General features: G+C 50.8%; 2 protein-coding genes across 2 annotated transcripts in view; one reads left to right on the top strand and one right to left on the bottom strand.

Moving 5' to 3' along the window:
- The window catches only part of KCNG4 (potassium voltage-gated channel modifier subfamily G member 4), a 70008-nt gene that overhangs the window by 35395 nt on the left and 7939 nt on the right, over positions 1 to 26674 (bottom strand). The window lies entirely within an intron of this gene.
- Positions 11923 to 25729, top strand: WFDC1 (WAP four-disulfide core domain 1). The gene is made up of 7 exons (XM_066582715.1): positions 11923 to 12157; positions 16690 to 16885; positions 17529 to 17612; positions 18298 to 18438; positions 18669 to 18710; positions 19234 to 19297; positions 25330 to 25729. The coding sequence occupies exons 1-6, from the start codon at positions 12041 to 12043 to the stop codon at positions 19293 to 19295; spliced, it is 642 nt and encodes a 213-aa protein (XP_066438812.1). The 5' UTR covers positions 11923 to 12040; the 3' UTR covers positions 19296 to 19297; positions 25330 to 25729.

Below are 26674 nucleotides of genomic sequence, written 5' to 3'. Positions count from 1 at the left end.
TGAATCAACTCCTATAGACAGAGCTACACATATATAACATGGTAATCTAGCATATAAAGCCGAAAAAAAATCCCCCAGTTACCCCCCAATGTTGATCCAGAGGCAGGCAACCCCCCCCCCCCCCCCGCCCCCATGAGGTGGAAGACGATTCTCTTCATTTTAGGGGAAAAAACTCCTTTCTGATTCTGATCTGGCAATCAGAATAATCCCCGGATCACCGACCATCCTGAGTAATCAGTGATATTATTACACTCCAGGCCCCGCTTATACTCTTACATCATATCACCATCACTGCGTCCTCAGGAGAGAGGTCCCCAGTCTCACTGCTCTTACAGTAAAGAACCCCCTTCTATGTTGTAGAAACCTTATTTAGAGTTATTAGAGCGCCCCCTTGTTACAGTCCTGGGTATAATAGATGATGGGAGAGATCTCTGCCCGGACCCCAGATATATCTATACATAGTTATTAGAGCGCCCCCTTGTTACAGTCCTAGGTATAACAGATGATGGGCGATATCTCTGTACTGACCCCTGATACAGTATATCTATACATAGTTATTAGAACGCTCCCTTGTTGCAGTCCTGGGTATAATAGATGATGGGAGAGATCTCTGTACTGACCCCTGATATATCTGTACATAGTTATTAGAACGCTCCCTTGTTGCAGTCCTGGGTATAATAGATGATGGGAGAGATCTCTGTACTCACCCCAGATATATCTATACATAGTTATTAGAGCGCCCCCTTGTTGCAGTCCTGGGTATAATAGATGATGGGAGAGATCTCTGTACTCACCCCAGATATATCTATACATAGTTATTAGAGCGCCCCCTTGTTGCAGTCCTGGGTATAATAGATGATGGGAGAGATCTCTGTACTGACCCCTGATATATCTGTACATAGTTATTAGAGCGCCTCCTTGTTACAGTCCTGGGTATAATAGATGATAGAAGAGATCTCTGTACTGACCCCTGATATATCTATACATAATTATTAGAGCGCCCCCTTGTTACAGTCCTGGGTATAATAGATGATAGAAGAGATCTCTGTACTGACCCCTGATATATCTGTACATAGTTATTAGAGCGCCCCCTTGTTACAGTCCTGTATATAATAGATGATGGGAGAGATCTCTGTACTGACCCCTGATATATCTATACATAGTTATTAGAGCGCCCCCTTGTTACAGTCCTGGGTATAATGGATGATGAGAGAGATCTCTGTACTGACCCCTGATGTATTATACATAGTTATTAGAGCGCCCCCTTGTTACAGTCCTGGGTATAATAGATGATGTGAGAGATCTCTGTACTGACCCCTGATATATCTATACATAGTTATTAGAGCGCCCCCTTGTTACAGTCCTGTATATAATAGATGATGGGAGAGATCTCTGTACTGACCCCTGATATATCTATACATAGTTATTAGAGCGCCCCCTTGTTACAGTCCTGGGTATAATGGATGATGAGAGAGATCTCTGTACTGACCCCTGATATATCTATACATAGTTATTAGAGCGCCCCCTTGTTACAGTCCTGTATATAATAGATGATGGGAGAGATCTCTGTACTGACCCCTGATATATCTATACATAGTTATTAGAGCGCCCCCTTGTTACAGTCCTGGGTATAATAGATGATGAGAGAGATCTCTGTACTGACCCCTGATATATCTATACATAGCTATTAGAGCGCCCCCTTGTTACAGTCCTGTATATAATAGATGATGGGAGAGATCTCTGTACTGACCCCTGATATATTATACATAGCTATTAGAGCGCCTCCTTGTTACAGTCCTGGGTATAATAGATGATGGAAGAGATCTCTGTACTGACCCCTGATATATCTATACATAGTTATTAGGTCGCCCCTCAGTCGACTCTTTTCTAAACTAAATAACACTCCAACACTGCCCCCTGTGCTTCCCCATCAGTACTGCATGCCCAGTTTTACAGCAAAATGACATCTTCTAGGCCCTGCAATTTTACAAAGAGCGCCTTTTATAAACAGACCTACCTATATACAGTGCCTGAAACATACACATCTACCTGCTTTCCATATAGACCACCTCCTGTATACATAACTACCTACTGTATATACACAGCCTCCTATATATATTCCCCTGTATATGCAGCCTCCTATGTGCAATGTATCTATATAAATGGCTCCTATTTACCTATGTACACAGCCTTCTATATACAATTCCCCATATACTGTGCTTCCCATGTACAGTTTAATATATATAATTCCTTATATACAGTGCCTCCTATATGCTGTTCCCTATATACACAGCCTCCTGTATACAGTTTCCCTAGATATGCAGCCTCCTATATACAATTTTCTATATACACAGCTTCCCATATACAATTCCCTACATATACAGCCTTATATATAGTTTCCCTGTATAAAGTTACTCGTATATAAGTTCCTTTTATACACAGCATCCTATATACAGTGATTCCTGTAGACAGTTCCCTATATGCTGAGCCTCTTATATAGTTTCCTATATATAGTGCCTCCTCGATACAGTGACTCCTATATACAATCACCTATATACAGTCCCTGCTACACAGCGCTCCTATATAGTTGTCCTATATAAAAGGCTCCTATATACACAGAGTCCCTTGTACAACCCTCTATATACTGTGCTTATCATATACAGTTCCCTATATACACAGCCTCTTATATATAGTTTCCCTATATAAAGTTACTCTTATATACAATCCCTTATATACTGTGCTTCCCATATACAGTTCTCTATATAAAGCTACTTCTATATACAGTTCCCTATATACATGGTCCCTGTATACAGTTCCCTATATCCCCAGCCTCCTATATACAGTACCCCAGCCTCCTGAGGCCCCGTCCGCTCCCCGCTCAGTAATGAGGCGCAGATGATGTTCTCTCATTACATCTGGTTCTCTATAACCCAGAACACGTGCGGTAACTCCGGAGGCGCCGCGGGGGGCGCTCAGCGCCAATGTCATGCCGTGCAGTCACTGCGGCCTCAGAAGCGACTCGCCTCTCTTCACGTGTCTGCAGAATAAGCCGGAGGCTGCGCTTTTCAGGGAGTCATTGGGCGACATCAGCCTGTACCGTAACCCTATACAGTCACCTATAGAAGCCTCAGCCGTGATGTCCGCGCAGGCGGATCAGGTGACGGTCGCTCAGGGCGGAGTCACATCCCACCGATCCAGCCACTTACTTCACACGTAAGCTCCGCCCCCAAGCTTCTTTCTTGTTAGTATTGGCTTAACTAGCCGCTCCCCAATATAATGTTATCAGGGGGATCGCCTCAGCTGCCGGGATCACCGATGGCACCAAAACCTCACCGCCCTCACCGCGGCGACTCCCAATGCTCATATCTCCGTCCAGTCCGGTCCCTTCTGACCCCGGCTGACAGATGCTTCTCCTGATGGGTTTCTGGACGACATTGTGGGAATGTTTTTAGACCGGGTTGACAACAGAGGACAATGACTTGTATTTTAGTGTCAGACATAAGCAGAGGGGTGATGACATCATAGTGTTGCAGGGTGATGTAATGAGATTGGGCGGAGCCATCTTCCTACAAAGGAAATATAAACAGACAAAAAAATCCCAGAAAGCCGTATACTTACTGATATCCTGATACAAGAGGGCCGCTGGAAGCACCACAACGCCCAGCATGCAGACAGCCAGACTGCTATATGGTGGCACCACCGCACAGGTGAGGGCGCTGATGAACAACCCCCCACACACCCTCCTTACACCGAGGGGGCGGCTGCTGAGTACTATACTTGGTGTCAGGCCACATGGTACATGTAGTGCACCCTGTAGGCTTACAGCCTATTAACGACGGCATATTTTAATCCAGCAGGTTGCCCTGCACCCCGAAGGTGACCCACACTGACACCCCGGCCCCTCTTTTACCTGCCCTCTTGTATCAGTAAGTATACGGCCGCTGCCTGGGATCTGTTTATATTTCCCTCTCTGAGATTTCTGATTGATGTTACTGTGGGGACCCACAGGTACACGAGGACCCTTGACGCGGGTTGTGAGCGAGTACACGAGGACCCTTGACGCGGGTTGTGAGCGTGGGTATTTTGGCCGGGGTATTAACCAATACCTTGTATTTATCGGTAGCATGCACTGTGGCTTTGAACACTGGGGGGCCCGGGGGGCCGGTGGGGTTCACCTGTGAGGTGCAGTTCAACCTGCTGGATTCAAATATGGCGGCAGTAATAGGTTGTAAGCCTGTATGCTGCACTACACGTACCATGTGGTCTGACCCTTGGATATCCTTCTTTATGCAGCGCCCCCCTCAGTATAAGGAGGGTGTGTGAGGGGTTGTCCATCAGTGCCTTCACCTGTGCGGTGGCGCCTCCATGTGGCGACTATCTTGTATCAGTAAGTAGTCGTCCGCTTTCTGGGATTTTCTGTTATTTCACTATGTAGGTCCTTAGGATGAGCCCCCAATATAAATGGGAGGATGTGAGGTGCTTGAGGCGCAGCAGCAGCTTCGTCTCTGTGTATCAGTGCAGTTCTCAGGTATCTCCAGAAGGGCTTCCGGACTGTTATTACGATCCATCTGGCGCGGCTCCTGTTCCAGCCGATGGCCTTATATGGGCCGGGGCAGCGGGCTGCAATAGTCTCACTCTGGTGCCAAGTTTTAAGCTCAGAAGATCAGGAGTCTCCGTTCTGTTAAAGCAACGGCGACAGGAAAACAAGGCGTTATATAATATATAGGGCCAGGGGCCCCAGGAAGACTGAGGCCAGAATAGAGTGCATGGAAGTGCTCTGCGAGCGATTGCCTGATATAGTGAAAGTTATCGGAACTGCTCTGTTCACAGCTAAAGCAAACCGATAAGACTTCAACATCCCCACCACTACTGCGGGCGCCACAGTGCGGCCAGCGCATCACGACAGTCTGCTGCAAGCGCTGCCTGGAACCTGCGGAGACCTGCAGGGTGCAAAAAGAGAGATCCTGACAGTACAACAGCTCTTCTCATGGACTATAATGGGACACTGCCCCCTAGTGATCAGATGCTGTCATACAATGTAGTGGATCAGGACCCCCTAGTGATCAGATGCTGTCATGCAATGTAGTGGATCAGCGCCCCCTAGTGATCAGATGCTGTCATGCAATGTAGTGGATCAGCGCCCCCTAGTGATCAGATGCTGTCATGCAATGTAGTAGATCAGCGCCCCCTAGTGATCAGATGCTGTCATGCAATGTAGTGGATCAGCGCCCCCTAGTGATCAGGTGCTGTCATGCGATGTAATAGATCAGCACCCCCTAGTGATCAGATGTGGTGGATCAGTGCCCCCTAGTGATCAGATGCTGTCATACACTGTAGTGGATCAGTGCCCCCTAGGGATTAGATGTTGTGGATCAGCACCCCCCCTAGTGATCAGATGCTGTGGATCAGCGCCCCCTAGTGATCAGATGCTGTGGATCAGCGCCCTCTAGTGATCAGATGCTCCGGATCAGCACCCCTAGTGATCAGATGCTGTGGATCAGCACCCCTAGTGATCAGATGCTGTGAATCAGCGCCCCCCTAGTGATCTGATGCTGTGGATCTGCACCCCTAGTGATCAGATGCTGTGGATCAGTGCCCCCTAGTGATCAGATGCTGTGGATCAGCGCCCTCTAGTGATCAGATTCACACGGATCAGCACCCCTAGTGATCAGATGCTGTGGATCTGCACCCCTAGTGATCAGATGCTGTGGATCAGCGCCCTCTAGTGATCAGATTCACACGGATCAGCACCCCTAGTGATCAGATGCTGTGGATCAGCGCCCTCTAGTGATCAGATTCACACGGATCAGCACCCCTAGTGATCAGATGCTGTGGATCTGCACCCCTAATGATCAGATGCTGTGGATCTGCACCCCTAGTGATCAGATGCTGTGGATCAGCGCCCTCTAGTGATCAGATTCACACGGATCAGCACCCCTAGTGATCAGATGCTGTGGATCAGCACCCCCTAATGATCAGATGCTGTGGATCAGCACCCCTAGTGATCAGATGCTGTGGATCAGCACCCCTAGTGATCAGATGCTGTGGATCAGCACCCCCTAGTGATCAGATGCTGTGGATCAGCACCCCTAGTGATCAGATGCTGTGGATCAGCGCCCCCCTAGTGAGCTGATGCTGTGGATCAGCACCCCTAGTGATCAGCTGCTGTGAATCAGCGCCCCCCTAGTGATCAGATGCTGTGGATCAGCGCCCCCTAGTGATCAGATGCTGTGGATCAGCGCCCCCTAGTGATCAGATGCTGTGGATCAGCACCCCCTATTGAGTACATTTTCACCATGCTGATCTTTGCAGCTGTGGAATGGATAGCACTTTCCATGGAGTCGGAGATCGGAGGTCATTACTGATGTCTTGTGATAATTTCTGGGAGAAGCCATCGCTGTCATTATGTCTGTGACCCGTCATGTGACCCGGCGGCCCCCCTACTCGGTGTGCAGGACTGGTCAGGTGCTCAGGGGTTAATCCAGGTCTCCTGCTAATTGCCCCATGTTTTGGCTTAGAAAGCAGCACTTGTAATTAGCGTCCACTCTGCTGATGCCCCAAACATCACCCCGAAGGAGGACTAGTGCCCCCACACAGGAATGTGCCGAGAGGAGGGAGGCGCCAACAGAACAGAACCTCATCATGGTGGGTTGTGCCGACCCAACACGGCCTCATGGCAGAACCTGCAAGGGATCTGATGGTCACCCCAAGAATGTAAAACAGACCCCCTCACCCCAAAATACAGAACAGAACCCTCACCCCAAAATACAGAACGAACCCCTGACTCACCCCCAAAATACAGAACAGACCCCCTTACCCCCAAAATACAAAACAGACCCCCCCCTCACTACAAAATACAGAACAGACCCCTCACCCCAAAATACAGAACAACCCCCCTCACCCCAAAATACAGAACAGACCCGCACTCACCCCCAAAATACAAAACAGACCCCCCCCTCACCCCCAAAATACAGAACAGACCCCCCTCACCACAAAATACAGAACAGAACCCTCACCCCAAAATACAGAACGAACCCCTGACTCACCCCCAAAATACAGAACAGACCCCCTTACCCCCAAAATACAAAACAGACCCCCCTCACTACAAAATACAGGACAACCCCCCTCACCCCAAAATACAGAACAACCCCCCTCACCCCAAAATACAGAACAGACCCCCACTCACCCCCAAAATACAAAACAGACCCCCCTCACTACAAAATACAGAACAACCCCCCTCACCCCAAAATACAGAACAACCCCCCTCACCCCAAAATACAGAACAGACCCCCACTCACCCCCAAAATACAAAACAGACCCCCCTCACCACAAAATACAGAACAGACCCCCCTCACCCCCAAAATACAGAACAGACCCCCCTCACCCCCAAAATACAGAACAGACCCCTCACCCCCCAAATAAAGATCGGATATTGGTCTGGTTTCTGCTGGATGGAACATTTAGAGTTAACAGGCGCCCCCAGTTGCCGCCTCTGGTGAGCAGGATCCACAAGCCTCATGGGGAGGGGGTGACGATACTTATGGGCCAGGCTATCAAATGAATGCAGATGGATCTCCGACAACCACGGGGTAACGGTGCCTGCAGGCAGAACTGCTCTGGGATTGGTGGATACCTCCGGGGTCGGAGCGTTTAACGGGCACCTATAACAATAATAGGCTTGGTGTTCGTACACCTTTGTCTCTCTGAACCCCCAAATAATAGTGACCGCCAGACCCCTGTACCCCCAAATCCTGCAGCATTCATCTGCACTGGGCCCCCATACGCAGCCCCTCCGGTAATGTGGCCCCCACTACATTTAGGTTGTTAAATAATAAGCCCCGCCCCCAAGTACATCGCCACGACTTCTTTTTTCCATTTCATCCCACTTCAATCATTCTTAATGTTTTGTCAAAAAAATACTAGTCCCCCACAAGAAGAGCAAAAAAATACTAGTCCCCCCCCCACAAGAAGAGCGGTCCTCACAGGGAGTCACGTCTGTGCCGACTGGTTATACAACCCATGGGGACAAATTCAGGAGCTCATCGGTGGACAAAAGGGATAATCATGATCTAACGTAGGAGGAAACAACGGACTCTAAGCAGATGTCGTGGCAAAGACAAGTATAGCAGACCGCCCAAACTGGACCAGCCCTTCAAGCGGAGCATCCACCCCGGGAAGGGTGACCCCACTACAGGAAAGAAGCCGAGACCCGATCTGAAACAAGCTGGCAACACCGATCTCTTTTCACCTAACCGCCGAGTATTTGGGCTCAGGACTCGGAGCTGAACAGAACCTGAGCGCTATAATCACCGAGCGCAGAACACACTGGCACAGCTAGTGCCCGCTACACAGGAAGTATAACTGGCATCCTTAATGCAAAGGAGCTGGTTTAACCACTTCAGGGCCGCCGAACAACTATAAGCGCCCTGTGGTCTCCAAGTGCGGATGGAGAGGGTTTGGAAGCCACATCCGCTCCATAACCAGCGGCGAGCAGCTTTTAGCTCTGATTGCGGCAGTAACAGTTTAGTCAAAGCTGACCACATGTCTAAACAGTCAGCAGGAGGGTGGGGTCTACTCCCACACCCTGCAGTGGGATCGGAAGCTGCCGATGGGCTAGCGTGGCAGCTGAGAGCCTACTGAAAGCTCCCAGGTTGCCATCAGGGCTTCATAGGCAACATCAAAAATGACTATATACTGCAATACTGAGGTATTGTAATACGTAGTACAAGCGAACAAATATTCCCGAGTTCGGGTTGTCCGCGGGGGCCAAAAAAAAGTGTGAAGAAATATTAAATGTTTAAAAATTCCCTCTTTTCCTATTTTTACAATAGAAAAACAAAACAATTGAAACCGCAGATATTTGGGATCGCCGCGAACATAAGAATGCAGACTATTAAGAGATCACGATATTTATGCCGCGCGGCGGAGGACGAAATACAAAAGGACGGAATGCCAACTTTATTTGGAATACGGGCGCCCAAAAAATGTGAATAAATGATCAAAAAGATGTTCGTTCCTGAAATGGTAATAATAAAAACTGCGGCTGAACCCACAAAACGCGCCCGCAGACCGCCCAATCAGCGATGAAATTCGCTAAGGCGCTGGGTTGCTGTTGCTACCCCTAGTGGTCTGCTGGTGGCCGGCATATCGGCACTGGGACCGCAGCAGGATGTTACTCCTTCAGTGTCCAGAGCAGAATGACACCGTCAGCGAGCGAGTCACATGGTCGACGGCTGATGCCGTGATGTCACCCGGGACCAGAACCCGCGACCAGGACGTCACGGCGCCGTCGGCGCGTCAATGCGAAAATTAAAAAAAAAAATTATGGATCTTAAGGCTGGGATCAAAAAGAATGAGAATAGGTGCGAAGAGAAGGGGTTAAAGGGGGCGACCGAGGCTGGTGATGATGTATCCTCAGAGGTCACCAGCATCACATTGTGGGGGTCCGAATCCATCAGACTCTTCTGTTCAGCTACTGGACCAGCGCCAATTGTGAGCCGCTCTGCTGGTGCAGTCCCAAAAAACAGGCGCCCAAAATGCCCTTGTGAACGAGCCCAAATAGTGACCCCCATAGTGGTCCCTGTAGTAATAATGACCCCCATAGTGGTCCCTGTAGTAATAATGACCCCCATAGTGGTCCCAGTAGTAATAATGACCCCCATAGTGGTCCCAGTAGTAATAATGACCCCCATAGTGGTCCCAGTAGTAATAATGACCCCCATAGTGGTGTGAGTAGTAATAATGACCCCCATAGTGGTCCCAGTAATAATAATGACCCCCATAGTGGGCCCTGTAGTAATAATGACCCCCATAGTGGTCCCAGTAGTAATAGTAACCGCCATAGTGGTCCCAGTAGTAATAGTAACCGCCATAGTGGTCCCAGTAGTAATAGTAACCGCCATAGTGGTCCCAGTAGTAATAATGACCCCCATAGTGGTCTGAGTAGTAATAATGACCCCGATAGTGGTCCCAGTAGTAATAATGACCCCCATAGTGGTCTGAGTAGTAATAATGACCCCGATAGTGGTCCCAGTAGTGATAATGACCCCTATAGTGGTCTGAGTAGTAATAATGACCCCCATAGTGGTCTGAGTAGTAATAATGACCCCCATAGTGGTCTGAGTAGTAATAATGACCCCGATAGTGGTCCCAGTAGTGATAATGACCCCTATAGTGGTCCCAGTAGTAATAATGACCCCCATAGTGGTCCCAGTAGTAATAATGACCCCCATAGTGGTCCCAGTAGTAATAATGACCCCCATAGTGGTCCCAGTAGTAATAGTAACCGCCATAGTGGTCCCAGTAGTAATAATGACCCCCATAGTGGTCCCAGTAGTAATGGTGACCCACCTAGTGGTCCGAGTAGTAATAATGACCCCCATAGTGGTCCCAGTCGTAATAATGACCCCCATAGTGGTCCCAGTAGTAATAGTGACCCCCATAGTGGTCTGATTAGTAATAATGACCCCCATAGTGGTCCCATTTGTCATAATGACCCCCATAGTAGTCCCAGAGATGCAGCTCGGCTACAGGCCATTACAGTCCATCTATTGGCCTCTGGCCGGACAGCATCCTTACAGGCTTTACACTCCCCCCGCCTGTCGCTCCGGTCTGGCAGTAGCTGTTGCTGCAGAGTCTGACTGCTGACCTTTCACTGTGGCGCAGAATTCAGCGGTCAGTGGTCACAGACTCTGCACTGCGCTGCCAGACTGGAGCTGCAGGCCGGGTGAGTAGAATGCCTTTAAAGGGGTTATGCAGGCAACACCCACCGAGATACCTCAGGGTCGGAGCGGAGGCGCTGCTCCAACCCCTGTGTAGTGGCCGTCGCTCTTATTTGCAGGCTGGGGTCCCATTGATTTCAATAAGAGGTGATCCTGCAATTACAAGCGCCGGCCACTAGACAGGAGTCGGAGCAGTTCTTCCTATCCAACCCCGATGTATCCCGGCGGGTGATGCCCTGGGTGATAACCCTTTTAAGGCTTAACGTACAGCCGGCAGGCAACATAGAATGAGTTTGCTGTGTTCCGGAGGCTCGATTTGTTTGACAACGAGTGTGTATTGGATGCGGGGCATCACCCTCCGTGCGCTGGCAGGGGCAGATCAGTGGGCCAAACCCATTTCACCCTTCAGGAACACCAGTAACTTATTACAGTCAGTAAAAAGTTGCGGTCTACGCACACTCATGCCAGCTTCTATGCCAAGAACCATTTTGGATCAGGCTAGACTGAATTGTACTTGATGCTGGGCATCGCCCTCAGTGCGCTGGCAGGGCAGATCAGTGGGCCCCAACCATTTAACCCTTTGAAAGCACCAGTTACTTATTCAAATCAGTAAAAACTGTCGGTTTGCCAACTTTGATGCCAGCCTTCATGCCAAGAACCAGATTGGAGGTGGCAGAAATAATCTATATTTGAGTCAGGGCATCACCCGCTGTGTGTTGGCAGTGATGGATCAGTGGCTCAAACTCATTTAACCCTTTAAAAACAACAGTTACTTATTAATGTCAGTAAGAAGTGGCAGCCTGCCCACTTTGATGCCAGCTTTCATGCCAACAACCACTTTGGGCCAGTCTGATCCCAGCTATACTTGATGGGAGGCATTATCCTTTCTGTGTTGGCAGTGTTAGATCGATGGCTTAAACTATTTTAACCCTTTAAATCTCCCCCTGTGCCCAGGTTAATGCCTACCCTTGCAGCAGTTTTCGTGTGCCCCCCTCCCCGTGCCCAGATTAATGCCTACCCTTGCAGCAGTCTTAGTGTGCCCCCCCTTCCCCGTGCCCACATTAATGCCTACCCTTGCAGCAGTCTTAGTGTGCCCCCCCTTCCCCGTGCCCACATTAATGCCTACCCTTGCAGCAGTTTGCCCCCGCAGCGCCCCCTGCAGCCGCACCAGGGAGCAGCAGAAGAACTTCTCTTCATTAACGGAGGAGGAAAAAGCAAAAAGCCGTTTCTTGTGACTCCCGCGGCTCCTCCCCGTCTGCTGATCCCCCCTGAGTGCCGGAGCCCCTCGGCCGGGCGGCTCTTACTGCAGCAGCCGGAGGATGAGCGGCCGGAGCCGGGGAGCGCTGCTGGGCTGCCTGCTGCTCTGCAGCCTGTGCGCCGCCGCTGCCGCCCGGAGCAAGAGGGCGCTGCACCTGAGGGTCGCCGACAAGGACGAGGTACGGGGCCAGCCGTCATGTGTCAATGTATAGAGGCTGTATATATGTGCACAGTATATAATCTGTATACTGTATATGGACAGTGCACACTATACAACCTGTATATGGATAGAACAGAGTCCGTATGTATATATGAATGGTGCGCAGTATATACAGTAGATTATAAATGGATAGAACAGAGTCTATATATAATGTACAGCAGATATACTCTCTCTCTCTCTCTCTCTATATATATATATGGACAGTGCACAGTATATACAGTAGTTTGTAAAAGGATAGAACAGATTATATATATAATGTACAGCATATACTCTCTCTATATATATGTGGACAGTGCACAATATATAACATGTATATGGATAGAACAGTATATAGTCTATATATGTATATATATGGATGGTGCACAGTATATACAGTAGTCTGTATATGTATATATATATATATATATATATATGGATGGTGCACAGTATATACAGTAGTCTGTATATGTATATATATATATATATATATATATGGATGGTGCACAGTATATACAGTAGTCTGTATATGGCTAGAGCAGAGTACATAGTCTGTATATGTGGACAGTACATATATATATACTGCACAGCACCGCTTCTCTCCTGCTGTATACAGTTTCGCGCTCCGCTATCACTTATACGGGAGCTGCAGGGCGCCAGCAGGAAACGCGTCGGCTTCAGGGGATCCCAAACCGTGCGGACTGACCATCTGCTACTAATGATGGCTGCTCCGGGGTTAGAATGGGCTGTGAGTGGATAAATATGGCGCACATTTGTAACCAGACATTGGGCCTGGTACGGCGCGGCTCGATCCGTGTTCGCACTCTGAGGACTCGCCGCGCCGCCGCCACCGTTCTGTCGAATCCTATTAGTTCTCATAATGTTGGATGATAGTAAATCCGCCCGTCCGTAAGTCCGCGGCGCAGGCGGACCGCTCTACAGTCGGCCCGTTGACTTCTGTGGGCTAAAAACCGCGGATACGGATTGAAGAATTGTCCTGCACATCAGATTATAAAAGATGGCGGCTCTAGTGGACCCCCAGAATACCGCGTCCGGGTCCGTAGATTCGCGGTCAGGCTGGGATGCATCTAATTGAGGCCTAAGGCTGTGCTGATTGCGTTCTGCGCTGAAGCACTGCTTGTTCCGCCAGGAAGGGGTTAAGTGCGCAGCAAGAGGTCGGAGCCGCGGCATTGTGTCTGTGCTGAGCCCTAACATACACAGCGCTGGCCATCCCATAGGGGTCACAGGGGCTTACAATCTCACCAGTTATACCCACAATTCCCTGCTCATCCTGTGCTCCCTAGTTCATGAACAGAATGCCAGAACTGCAGTGGAGACTGACACACTGTGAGAGTAGTAGGATGGAGGGGGATGTAATCTTATACGTCACTCAGAGTCTGCGGAGAGCTGGGTGACAACGCCGTCGGGCGCAGTGATGCGATTCGCAGTTGCCATTAAATGACTTCACCCTGAAGGACGTCGCAGCGCCCCCCGCAGACTTTACGCGGTACGCTGGTTTTCCGGTGTTGTGTTAGGGATGATCCGGCTCAGGTTGTGTCTGGGATCTTTTCCCTGCTCAGCCGTCTGCAGCCCCGGAGTTCGGATGAGGACGTGAGAATAGATGCTGGCAGTGCCAGGGGCGGCTGGGCGCGGTCATTGAGGAGAAGGGGGCACAGCTGCAGGCGGCCGGCGCTATAGCAAATCCTAAAATATTCCACTTGAGCCGATCGGTAACATCAGCAGCGCCCGGGTGACTGCGTCACAGCGCCGGGCCAAACCCAGACTATTAACTCCTTCACCACAGAATCAGAAACGCCTTTTAGGCGAGTGCGACACGAGGAAGACGAGGACACGCTGCGACCACCAGTAACGACTGCGAATGGGATGCCACGCGACCGTCGCCAAAAATCCAAAAGTGCTGAATTATCGGCTGTGGTGGCGGGATGAGTCGCATCGTCTCATTAGCGTTTGCGTCGTTAGCGATGTTTGTATCTAAAGGGTATTATAAATCGCACAAAACTTACAGCCGAATGGCGGCCGGCGATAGTCATGTGACTTCAGTACGAGCAGCAACTCACACACCAATCACACGTAGCCCCGCCCTCACCTACCGAGTGTGCGACTAACCGCCATCTTGGTCTGCGTGATGCAGAGCGGACTCGGATGGCCATGTTTGTGCGCTGCGTATGTAACATTAGAAGGTCCTGCTGACATTTGTGGCGATCGCACGTGCGGCGGCCCCTCATCCAGGCCAGCGTATATCTCACCCCTGCGCTGTCCGTGTACTTCACAGACATCACATGACCCATTATTAGGCTACTCACATGGAAAGCGATGGTCCACGTGAAAATAAGTTGTGGCTTGTCCAATTCTGGTCCCTATCAGGGAGGAGGGCAGGACCCGGTCCTGCACACAGATGCTGGTGGAGAGGTCAGAGGTCACACTGACAGCAGCAGCAGGGCCACCGGGACCACAAGGGAGTTAAATGCTTGTCAGGTGGCTGGAGATCCACTTTGGGATCACTATTACTACTGGGGCTACTAAAGGGGGTCACTAAGACTACTGGGGCCACTATGGGGGTCGCTATTACTACTGGGGCTACTAATGGGGGTCACTAAGACTACTGGGGCCACTATGGGGGTCGCTATTACTACTGGGGCTACTAAAGGGGGTCACTAAGACTACTGGGGCCACTATGGGGGTCGCTATTACTACTGGGGCTACTAAAGGGGGTCACTAAGACTACTGGGGCCACTATGGGGGTCGCTATTACTACTGGGGCTACTAATGGGGGTCACTATTACTACTACTGGGGCCACTATGGGGGTCGCTATTACTACTGGGGCTACTAAAGGGGGTCACTAAGACTACTGGGGCCACTATGGGGGTCGCTATTACTACTGGGGCTACTAAAGGGGGTCACTACTACTACTACTGGGGCCACTATGGGGGTCGCTATTACTACTGGGGCTACTAATGGGGGTCACTACTACTACTACTGGGGCCACTATGGGGGTCGCTATTACTACTGGGGCTACTAAAGGGGGTCACTATGACTACTGGGGCTACTAAAGGGGGTCACTATTACTACTCGGGCCACTATGGGGGTCACTATTACTACTGGGGCTACTATGGGGGTCACTATTACTACTGGGGCTACTATGGGGGTCACTATTACTACTGGGGCTATTAAACTGATCACTATTACTACCGGGGCCACTAACAGTATCACTATTACTACTGGGGTTACTATGCGGGTCACTATTACTACTTTGGCCATTAATGGGGTCACTATTACTACTGAGGCCACTATAGGGGTCACTATTACTACTGGGGCCACTATAGGGGTCACTATTACTACTGGGGCCACTATAGGGGTCACTATTACTAATGGGGACACTATAGGGGTCACTATTATTACTGGGGCCACTATAGGGGTCACTATTATTACTGGGGCCACTATAGGGGTCACTATTATTACTGGGGCCACTATAGGGGTCACTATTATTACTGGGGCCACTTACAGTATCATTATTTCTACTGGGGCCACTAATGGTATCACTATTACTACTGGGGCTACTATGGGGGGGGGGTCACAATTACTGCTAGGGTCACTAACGGTATCACTATGACTACTGAGGCCACTATGGGGATCACTATTACTGTGAGGGGGTGACTATCCCCCACTAGAGATGCCGAGGGCGTGGGCGCAGTTCTCCCTCTTTTCGTTGTTCGGACGTTGCGAGGTACGTGTTACCCTGGTGCCCCGCCCTCCGGTAGCGGTGGATATGCTGGGATCGCCATGACAGCAGCATATCCACCACGATGTGTGGATAGAGGGCCTCCCATATCAGAGCTCCCTAACAGAAGCCGCGCCTCGTCACCCAAAGCAGCCAATCAGAGCGCAGCTTTCATTCGTTAGCTGCTAAGGCAGAATGATAGCTGCGCTGTGATTGGCTGCTATGGGTGATGAGGCGCGGCTTCCTGTCAGGGAGCTCTGGTATAGGAGGCCCCACATAAAGGGAGTCCAGCCCCAAAACCTGAGCCTGCGGCCGCGGGTCGGAGGCTCAGGTGACGCGCACCTCTATCATTGTAGACATTCCTGTTGCTGCCGTCCCTCGGCCTCAGAGCTGACAATCTAGTGTTACTGTTTCCACGAATGTCAGGACCAGCCCCCCCCCCCCCCCCCGCAATGTTCTCATTAGAGGTGAAGTAAATATAGCGCCGACTCCCATCATCTCCGCAGCAGATGTCCCCTCGTGTCATGTGACTGGCGACATTCCTGGGATGTTCTCATTCCTTGTTCTTCAGCGCCATCTGCAGGCCACAGGTGGTATTGCGGCACTGTGTGCGGAGATGATGGCTGCAGATTCCCGCAGTGTCTGTTGGGCGATGCGGCCGTCCGCAGTCCATCCGATATTACGGAGTCGCACTTTATGCGCGTCGCTCCGCCTCATTCACGGATGATCTGTGATACCTTTCATCCCGCTGACTTGTGCCGCTTTATCTCCTCAGGACTATGAATACCCGCTGCACCCCTACAATACCAACTACCAGAAGAACGACCGCTGCCCGCCCCCGCCGCAGACCCTGCCGGAGCGCGCCTGCGACGTCCTGAGCTGCAGATCCGACTCGGAATGTGAACTTCACAAGCGCTGCTGCTTCAATGGATGCATCTATGCCTGCCTGGAGTCCGTGCAGCCGCCACCAGGTAGCGCAATACCCCAGTACTGCAGCACTTCACATCCTCACATGCTGCATCCAGACCAAGCCGTCACTTCTGCGCTCCCTGCTCCTGGGCGCGCCGGGTGACCGCGGTTCTGGGGCTGTAATGGCGGCCGTGTCGCCCGGCTCGCGCAGTAGGAGATCGTTATGTCTGCATGAATTAGGCGCGGAGACTCTGCAGACATCTCTGGGTTTCTGACGTCTCGGGCTGTTAGAATGTTTTGCGGGGCCACATGGGGCCCTGATATGGGCCGAGCCCTGTATACCAGCACTGAAGGGGTGCGCATCTGATGGGTAAACTGGGGCATTCACCAGGCGGGGAAGAAGGGGCGCTGCACCCCTAAATTCTCTGCCGTCCCTCCCTGAAAGACAAGGATATGAATAATTCCGTTCCTGGCGGATTTAACCCCTCATGTGCATGCTGTACCGGGGGGCAGTGGACCCGACCCGTTCACATGTAGTGCCTCCAGCAGGATCTTGGGGGGGTCATTGAGCATTATGGATCATCTGTGTGATGTAAGTGGTCATCAGTAAGTACAGTCCCCAACACTAACGGATGATGACCCTGTCTGTGCCTCATGTGCGCCACCTGCTGGTTACTGAACGCATCACCCTTTGTGTCACTGCAGTGCTGGACTGGCTGGTGCAGCCCAAACCTCGCTGGCTGGGGGGCAACGGCTGGTTACTGGACGGACCGGAGGAAGCGTTACAAGGTACAGTCTATGCCCCAGAGCTCGTTATGCCAGGGAGATGGGTGATGCCAGGGTGATGAGTAGTGATTCTGGGGGAATAGATGATACCGGATGGATGGATAGGTGATTATGGGTGATGCTAGATGATGAATAGTGATGCTAGGGTATAGATAATGACTGATGATTAGTAGTGCTGCCAGGGGTATAGGAGATGGCAGGTGATGAGTAATAATGCCAGTGGATTGGTGATGATTGATGATGCTGGGGCATGAATTAGTGATTTTTGCTGGATTGGTAATGTTTATGGGTGATGAGTAGTGATCACAGGGGGATGGGTGATGGTTACTGATAATGCCTGGCGATTAAGAGTGATCACAGGGGGATGGGTGATGATTACTGGTGATGCCTAGCGATGAATAGTGATCACAGGGGGATGGGTGATGATTACTGGTGATGAGTAGTGATCACAGGGGGATGGATGATGATTACTGGTGATGCCTGGTGATGAATAGTGATCACAGGGGGATGGGTGATGATTACTGGTGATGAATAGTGATTTTGAGTGGATGGGTAATGTTCATGGGTGATGAGTAGTGATCACAGGGGGATGGATGATGATTGATGACTATGGGTGATGACGGAAGATGGAAATCTGTGAGCTGTCAGTTTTCCCTCAGCTGAGAATTGTCCGTTTTGTCTTTGGCAGCGGAGGCCTGCAGCACTACAGAGGACGGGGATGAGCCGCTGCACTGTCCAACGGGGTACGAATGTCACATAATAAACCCCGGCAGCCCGGCGGAGGGCATCCCCAACAGAGGGCAGTGTATCAAGCAGAAGGGTAACTCAGGTCAGTATGGGGAGGTCTCTGGGGCATCAGCTCTTACAAGGGTCACCCCGCTCGCCCGGGATCCTGAGCAGTTTAGGGCTGGGCAAATGTAAAGCTGTAGACGTCATTGTGGGGTTGGGGCGAGCTGGGTGATGACCCCTAGGGCAGCTGCTTAGGGGTGATAGGGAGGCGTTCGTCTCCCCCCAGTATGGCATCAGTAATTCTGTTGCTTACTTTTTGTTTTTTCCCAGATGGGCGGAGCCTGAGGCACAAGTACCCCAAGGATTACCACGGTGAGCGGACGAATCCGGAAACCGCAGTCACCGCGCTGCGGCCAAACATGGCAGCTTCTCTTACGATTGTCACCTCCTAGAGATAAAGCTTCATTATTCTATACGTTCGCAGCGCTTGTGTTACATTCTTCACTGGTTGCAAGATCTCTGCTTGTTGTCAGTGAATTCCTTCATGTCCTGAGCTAATACTGTCTACAGCAGAGGGTTTGTTACACTGTAGCAGCCTAGACCAGTGGCGGCCTGCAGGTAGTTTCTATGACAGGACATGTGAGACAACCTGCCGAATGTGCGGACGGAGTCAGGGGCGTATTTGAGCCCCCAAAATGTGGTGGGTGGACCGCGGCCGGTCTAGACAATCCTATCCTGTCTTTATGGTTTGTTACAGTGTGTCAGTCTGGCGGCTGCTCAGCTACTCCTGTCCGGCCGCGCTCACGATCGATCAGTGGAATATCGGATTACTGATTATAAACAGAAGGCGTTCATAGCATCGTAATATAATTGGCGCAACTCCTCTGTGTTGCAGGTGGGAATTTTAACAACGTGGTGGTCGCAGTCGATAAACAGACCCAGAAGCAGCTGGGATAGAGGTAAGTCCGCGTCGCTCCGCGCTCAGCAACCATCACACCCCCCCCCCACCACCTCTTTTTCACCATTTACAGCTTGGACAGGTTTTTAGGACTTCTCTCTTCAAGGTTGACGAGCTATCCTCAGGATCGGTCATCAATAGCTGATCGTGGGGGTCCGCTGCTCGTGACCCCTAGTGTTGGGCCAACCATCAGTGGCTGACAGATCCCATGGAGTGCTTACAATAACCCAGGACCACCACTATGTGGGCAATGATGGCCGATCCCAGGGATCCCACGTCTTCTCTTTGGGGTTCTGCTCACATCTGTGTTGGAGGCTTCGTTCAGGTCTAGCGCAGCGTCTTGTGCCGTTCCATCCAGGAAAAATCTGGAGAGCTGGAAAGAAAACGTACGGACCCCCATTATGGTCAGCGGGTCTGTCCGCCGCAGTTCAGATCGAGTCTCACACACAGCGGGTTTTGTAAAATCATTGTAGTTTATAACTCTGTTTCTTTGAGCCAAGCCCAGAGGTGGATCCAAACTTCTCTTCCTGCAGGAGAGATGTCTGATTTTCCTCCCTTCTGGATACTTCTGGACTTCTCCCCTGCTGCAGCCACTTCTAGAGATAACTTTCTCCTTCATTCTAGTGACACTTCTGGACTTCAACTTTTTCTTGTCAGAGCCAATTCTAGATGCTGTCGGATCCGCTACTAGACTTCTACTTCTCCTCCTTGTCGGATCCGCTACTGGACTTCTACTTCTCCTCCTTGTGGGATCCCCTACTGGCCTTCTACTTCTCCTCCTTGTCGGATCCGCTACTGGACTTCTATTTCTCCTCCTTGTCGGATCCGCTACTAGACTTCTACTTCTCCTTGTCGGATCCGCTACTGGACTTCTACTTCTCCTTGTCGGATCCGCTACTGGACTTCTACTTCTCCTCCTTTATGGATCCGCTACTGGACTTCTACTTCTCCTCCTTGTCGGATCCGCTGCTGGACTTCTACTTCTCCTCCTTGTCGGATCCGCTACTGGACTTCTACTTCTCCTCCTTGTCGGATCCGCTACTGGACTTCTACTTCTCCTCCTTGTCGGATCTTCTACTTCTCCTCCTTGTCGGATCTTCTACTTCTCCTCCTTGTCGGATCCGCTACTGGACATCTACTTCTCCTCCTTGTCGGATCCGCTACTGGACTTCTACTTCTCCTTGTCGGATCCGCTACTGGACTTCTACTTCTCCTCCTTGTCGGATCCGCTACTGGACTTCTACTTCTCCTCCTTTATGGATCCGCTACTGGACTTCTACTTCTCCTCCTTGTCGGATCCGCTGCTGGACTTCTACTTCTCCTCCTTGTCGGATCCGCTACTGGACTTCTACTTCTCCTCCTTGTCGGATCCGCTACTGGACTTCTACTTCTCCTTCTTGTCGGATCTTCTACTTCTCCTCCTTGTCGGATCTTCTACTTCTCCTCCTTGTCGGATCCGCTACTGGACTTCTACTTCTCCTCCTTGTCGGATCCGCTACTGGACTTCTACTTCTCCTCCTTGTCGGATCCGCTACTGGCCTTCTACTTCTCCTCCTTGTCGGATCCGCTACTGCCCTTCTACCTATCCTCCTTGTTGGATCCGCTACTGCCCTTCTACCTATCCTCCTTGTCGGATCCGCTACTGGACTTTCACTTCTCCTCCTTGTCGGATCCCCTACTGGCCTTCTACTTCTCCTCCTTGTCGGATCCGCTACTGGTCTTCTACTTCTCCTCCTTGTCGGATCCCCTACTGGACTTCTACTTCTCCTCCTTGTCGGATCCGCTACTGGACTTCTACTTCTCCTCCTTGTCGGATCCGCTACTGGACTTCTACTTCTCCTCCTTGTCGGATCCGCTACTGGACTTCTACTTCTCCTCCTTGTCGGATCTGCTACTGGACTTCTACTTCTCCTCCATGTCGGATCCGCTACTGGACTTCTACTTCTCCTCCTTGTCGGATCCGCTACTGGACTTCTACTTCTCCTCCTTGTCGGATCCCCTACTGGACTTCTACTTCTCCTCCTTGTCGGATATGCTACTGGACTTCTACTTCTCCTCCTTGTCGGATCCGCTACTGGACTTCTACTTCTCCTCCTTGTCGGATCCGCTACTGGACTTCTACTTCTCCTCCTTGTCGGATCCGCTACTGGACTTCTACTTCTCCTCCTTGTCGGATCTGCTACTGGACTTCTACTTCTCCTCCTTGTCGGATCCGCTACTGGACTTCTACTTCTCCTCCTTGTCGGATCCGCTACTGGACTTCTACTTCTCCTCCTTGTCGGATCTGCTACTGGACTTCTACTTCTCCTCCTTGTCGGATCCCCTACTGGACTTCTACTTCTCCTCCTTGTCGGATCTGCTACTGGACTTCTACTTCTCCTCCTTGTCGGATCCGCTACTGGCCTTCTACTTCTCCTCCTTGTCGGATCCCCTACTGGACTTCTACTTCTCCTCCTTGTCGGATCCGCTACTGGACTTCTACTTCTCCTCCTTGTCGGATCCGCTACTGGACTTCTACTTCTCCTCCTTGTCGGATCCGCTACTGGACTTCTACTTCTCCTCCTTGTCGGATCTGCTACTGGACTTCTACTTCTCCTCCTTGTCGGATCCGCTACTGGACTTCTACTTCTCCTCCTTGTCGGATCCGCTACTGGACTTCTACTTCTCCTCCTTGTCGGATCCCCTACTGGACTTCTACTTCTCCTCCTTGTCGGATATGCTACTGGACTTCTACTTCTCCTCCTTGTCGGATCCGCTACTGGACTTCTACTTCTCCTCCTTGTCGGATCCGCTACTGGACTTCTACTTCTCCTCCTTGTCGGATCCGCTACTGGACTTCTACTTCTCCTCCTTGTCGGATCTGCTACTGGACTTCTACTTCTCCTCCTTGTCGGATCCGCTACTGGACTTCTACTTCTCCTCCTTGTCGGATCCGCTACTGGACTTCTACTTCTCCTCCTTGTCGGATCTGCTACTGGACTTCTACTTCTCCTCCTTGTCGGATCCCCTACTGGACTTCTACTTCTCCTCCTTGTCGGATCTGCTACTGGACTTCTACTTCTCCTCCTTGTCGGATCTGCTACTGGACTTCTACTTCTCCTCCTTGTCGGATCCGCTACTGGACTTCTACTTCTCTTTGTCGGATCCGCTACTGGCCTTCTACCTATCCTCCTTGTCGGATCCGCTACTGGACTTCTACTTCTCTTTGTCGGATCCGCTACTGGCCTTCTACCTATCCTCCTTGTCGGATCCGCTACTGGCCTTCTACTTCTCCTCCTTGTCGGATCCGCTACTGGCCTTCTACCTATCCTCCTTGTCGGATCCGCTACTGGACTTCTTCTTCTCCTCCTTGTCGGATCCGCTACTGGACTTCTACTTCTCCTCTTTGTCGGATCCGCTACTGGACTTCTACTTCTCCTCCTTGTCGGATCTTCTACTTCTCCTCCTTGTCGAATCCGCTACTGGACTTCTTCTCCTCCTTGTCGGATCCGCTACTGGACTTCTACTTCTCCTCTTTGTCGGATCCGCTACTGGCCTTCTACTTCTCCTCCTTGTCGAATCCCCTACTGGACTTCTTCTTCTCCTCCTTGTCGGATCCGCTACTGGCCTTCTACCTCTCCTCCTTGTCGGATCCGCTACTGGCCTTCTACCTCTCCTCCTTGTCGGATCCGCTACTGGCCTTCTACCTCTCCTCCTTGTCGGATCCGCTACTGGCCTTCTACCTATCCTCCTTGTCGGATCCGCTACTGGACTTCTACTTCTCTTTGTCGGATCCGCTACTGGCCTTCTACCTATCCTCCTTGTCGGATCCGCTACTGGCCTTCTACTTCTCCTCCTTGTCGGATCCGCTACTGGCCTTCTACCTATCCTCCTTGTCGGATCCGCTACTGGACTTCTTCTTCTCCTCCTTGTCGGATCCGCTACTGGACTTCTACTTCTCCTCTTTGTCGGATCCGCTACTGGACTTCTACTTCTCCTCCTTGTCGGATCTTCTACTTCTCCTCCTTGTCGAATCCGCTACTGGACTTCTTCTCCTCCTTGTCGGATCCGCTACTGGACTTCTACTTCTCCTCTTTGTCGGATCCGCTACTGGCCTTCTACTTCTCCTCCTTGTCGAATCCCCTACTGGACTTCTTCTTCTCCTCCTTGTCGGATCCGCTACTGGCCTTCTACCTCTCCTCCTTGTCGGATCCGCTACTGGCCTTCTACCTCTCCTCCTTGTCGGATCCGCTACTGGCCTTCTACCTCTCCTCCTTGTCGGATCCGCTACTGGCCTTCTACCTATCCTCCTTGTCGGATCCGCTACTGGCCTTCTACCTCTCCTCCTTGTCGGATCCGCTACTGGACTTCTACTTCTCCTCCTTGTCGGATCCGCTACTGGCCTTCTACTTCTCCTCCTTGTCAGATCCGCTACTGGACTTCTACTTCTCCTCCTTGTCGGATCCGCTACTGGACTTCTACCTATCCTCCTTGTCGGATCCGCTACTGGCCTTCTACCTCTCCTCCTTGTCGGATCCGCTACTGGACTTCTTCTTCTCCTCCTTGTCAGATCCGCTACTGGACTTCTACTTCTCCTCCTTGTCGGATCCGCTACTGGCCTTCTACCTCTCCTCCTTGTCGGATCCGCTACTGGACTTCTTCTTCTCCTCCTTGTCGGATCCGCTACTGGACTTCTTCTTCTCCTCTTTGTCGGATCCACTCCTTGACTTCTCCTTCTTCCTGCTAGAGACACTTCTAGACTCCTCCTTTCCACAGGATCCACTTCTGATTCTGACATTTTGCCGCAGGGTCCGCTGTGTATTTGCAGACATTCTGGTTTTGCATCCATGTTGTTTATTTTGCATTGTTTTCTCCATTCACATCCAGAGCTGGTTTAGCTGTAACCTCCTGTCAGCTATGTGACATAACCTCTGCACTGAACTCCCACAATGCACTGCTCTCTGGTGACATGAATTTAGCAGCTTTGGATGTGACTGGAGCACAAGACCTGAGGTAATTCAGGCTTTCCGTAGATTCTGACTGGAGTTGTCGCACGTTGTAGAGTCACTGCAGAAGGGATTCTTCATCACTGTATATAACGGAAGGTTCTGCAAGTTTCTAGTATACATTTTATGTTCCAGTTCTTCACCATGTTCAAAACTCTGCTTGCTATCAATGAATGGAGACATTCTTGTTGACATCTAGTGGCTGAAAACCTGTACAAGCCTAGTGCTTTTCTACCTCTGGCTTGATAGGCTGTTACAATGTGTCAGTGCAGATAACCTGTATCAGTCTGGAGTCACAGAGGATTGTCTAGACTGATACATTGTAACGAGCCCTCAGCTGTGAGGCTCTATTCACATCTGCACTTGGGTTTCCATTCTACGTTTATGTCATCGCAACAGAAGAATGGAAATCCTGCAGTAAACGGCTGACAGAAGTGGAGGCTCCGGAGGGATGATATTGACTATATGGGGTCCGTCCGGCTTCCATTCTGCTCTTCGGCATTTCCCAAAACCAAGTAAAGCCGCCCAGAATGGAGCCTCCGACACAGATGTGACCAGAGTCTAAGAAGCATTAGGTCAGAGGGGTTCTCAGCTGCTTTACCGAAACAGCAATATTTCCATTCAGTGATAGCAAACAGAGATATTGAAAGCGGTGACTACTCGAAGACTAATGGGGGGACTAATTAAAGACTTTATGACAGTTTTTTGACAAAAAGAGGGGTAAATTAGGGCACCTGCCATGTTTGCAAAATAATTTGGGACTTTTTGCAAACTGCGCTTCTCTCACAACTTTTTGAAAGTGGGTGGAGCTTATGGAGGGGGCGGGCCTCTGTAGATCAATAGATTTACTATACTTCAGATCGGAAAGTGGTGTAAATTATAGGGCAAATCCACGCCTGCTCGTAGACTCCAATTTCTGGTGCACGAATCGGCTAAGATGCGCCAAATGTATTAAGAGGCAAATCTGACCCTAACGCATTTTGGTTTTAGACTGAGGTGTGAAAATCTCCGTCGGCCACCTGGTGTCATTCATCTCTTGTATCCGCAGGTAGTCAGCGACCCCCTGTGGAGGACTAACAGAGCGCGATCCGCCATCAGCCGCGACTTCACATATCACCCTGGTGCTACAACAAGGATCTCGGAACCAAATCTTATGCTCATTTCCGCGCTGGATCCTCCGTCTGACCAATTAGATGAAGGATATAACTGCGTTGTTTATCGGTCACGTCTGGATGGATGGACACTTGGATTTTTCGCATCTCACAGAAATAATTGCGCAAGGAATGAAGCGAGAGACCAAAGAGAATGAAGCCTGAAAAGCACTTCCGTTAGTCTTTATCTCCAGTTTGTATAGAGCGTCACCGGCCCGGCGAGGGGGGCGGGGCCATAATTGCCAAATATTGTAGAAGGAGCTCAGCGCCAAATCTAATAAAGCTTTCATGTTTGGAGCCATTGTCCTGGTTTATGTGTTTCCATGGAAACGGTCATCACCTGCAAACTCCGCCCCTAAACCTCAGTTCACCTGCACATGGCAAACACGTCCGTCCCCAGCATTTGCCGCTGATTACTATTGTGCACAACTTTGTCGCGTTGGGGTCAAATATATGGTGACCCGGCCATTTCTTATGATTGCTGCTGTCACATGACCTTGGATCACATGACACGCTGGAAGCCGCCACGTAGCGCGGGACTTACAGAACACGGAGGAATCCTGATGTTATCACTTATAAGGAGAAGAGTGTCGCCCACCCAGAGGCGGAATTCCATACGGGCGGGAATAATGGGAGACGGGCGCAGGTATCTGGGTCAGCGGAGGATTGCATACTCCCAAGTCACCTAGCCGCCCCTAATGAGCCGCAGCGCCAGGATGTGATTGCTCTATGTGGGCAGAGCAGCGGGTCCAGGAGTCACAGCAACTACAGACTGCCCTTATAGTGCCCATAGGCGTGGGCATAGGGGCTCTAGTATCCTGTTGTACCGCCTCTAGCTTGGATACAAGATGTGATATGGGGGGCATGGAGGCTGTAGAAGTTGGTGTCCCAGATGGTCCCATACATGTTCTATTGGTGATAAACCTGGTGACCGGGCGGCCATGGTAGTGTACAATGTTGGGGGGCTTCTGTGACCCCCTTGTGTGTGCGGCCGGGCATTATCCTGCTGGAGAGGAACACATGTGGCTGCAGGATGTCCTGAACATATCGCTGAGCTGTCATTGTCCCTCGTACCACCACTAGGGGGACCGACTGTTGTATGTGATGGCCCCCCAGACCATCACACCAGCAGGGGGCAGGACTGAGGCGTCACCCTGGGGTCTCCAGACATGAACACGGCCGTCTTCAGTGCCCAAACTAAACCTGGATTCATCGCTGCAGACAATCCGGTTTCCCTCCATG

Source organism: Eleutherodactylus coqui, chromosome 11, assembly GCF_035609145.1.
Source record: "Eleutherodactylus coqui strain aEleCoq1 chromosome 11, aEleCoq1.hap1, whole genome shotgun sequence".
NCBI lineage: Eukaryota > Metazoa > Chordata > Amphibia > Anura > Eleutherodactylidae > Eleutherodactylus > Eleutherodactylus coqui.
Note: the sequence above shows the minus strand (reverse complement) of the source record. Positions and strands in the feature narration are given on the sequence as shown.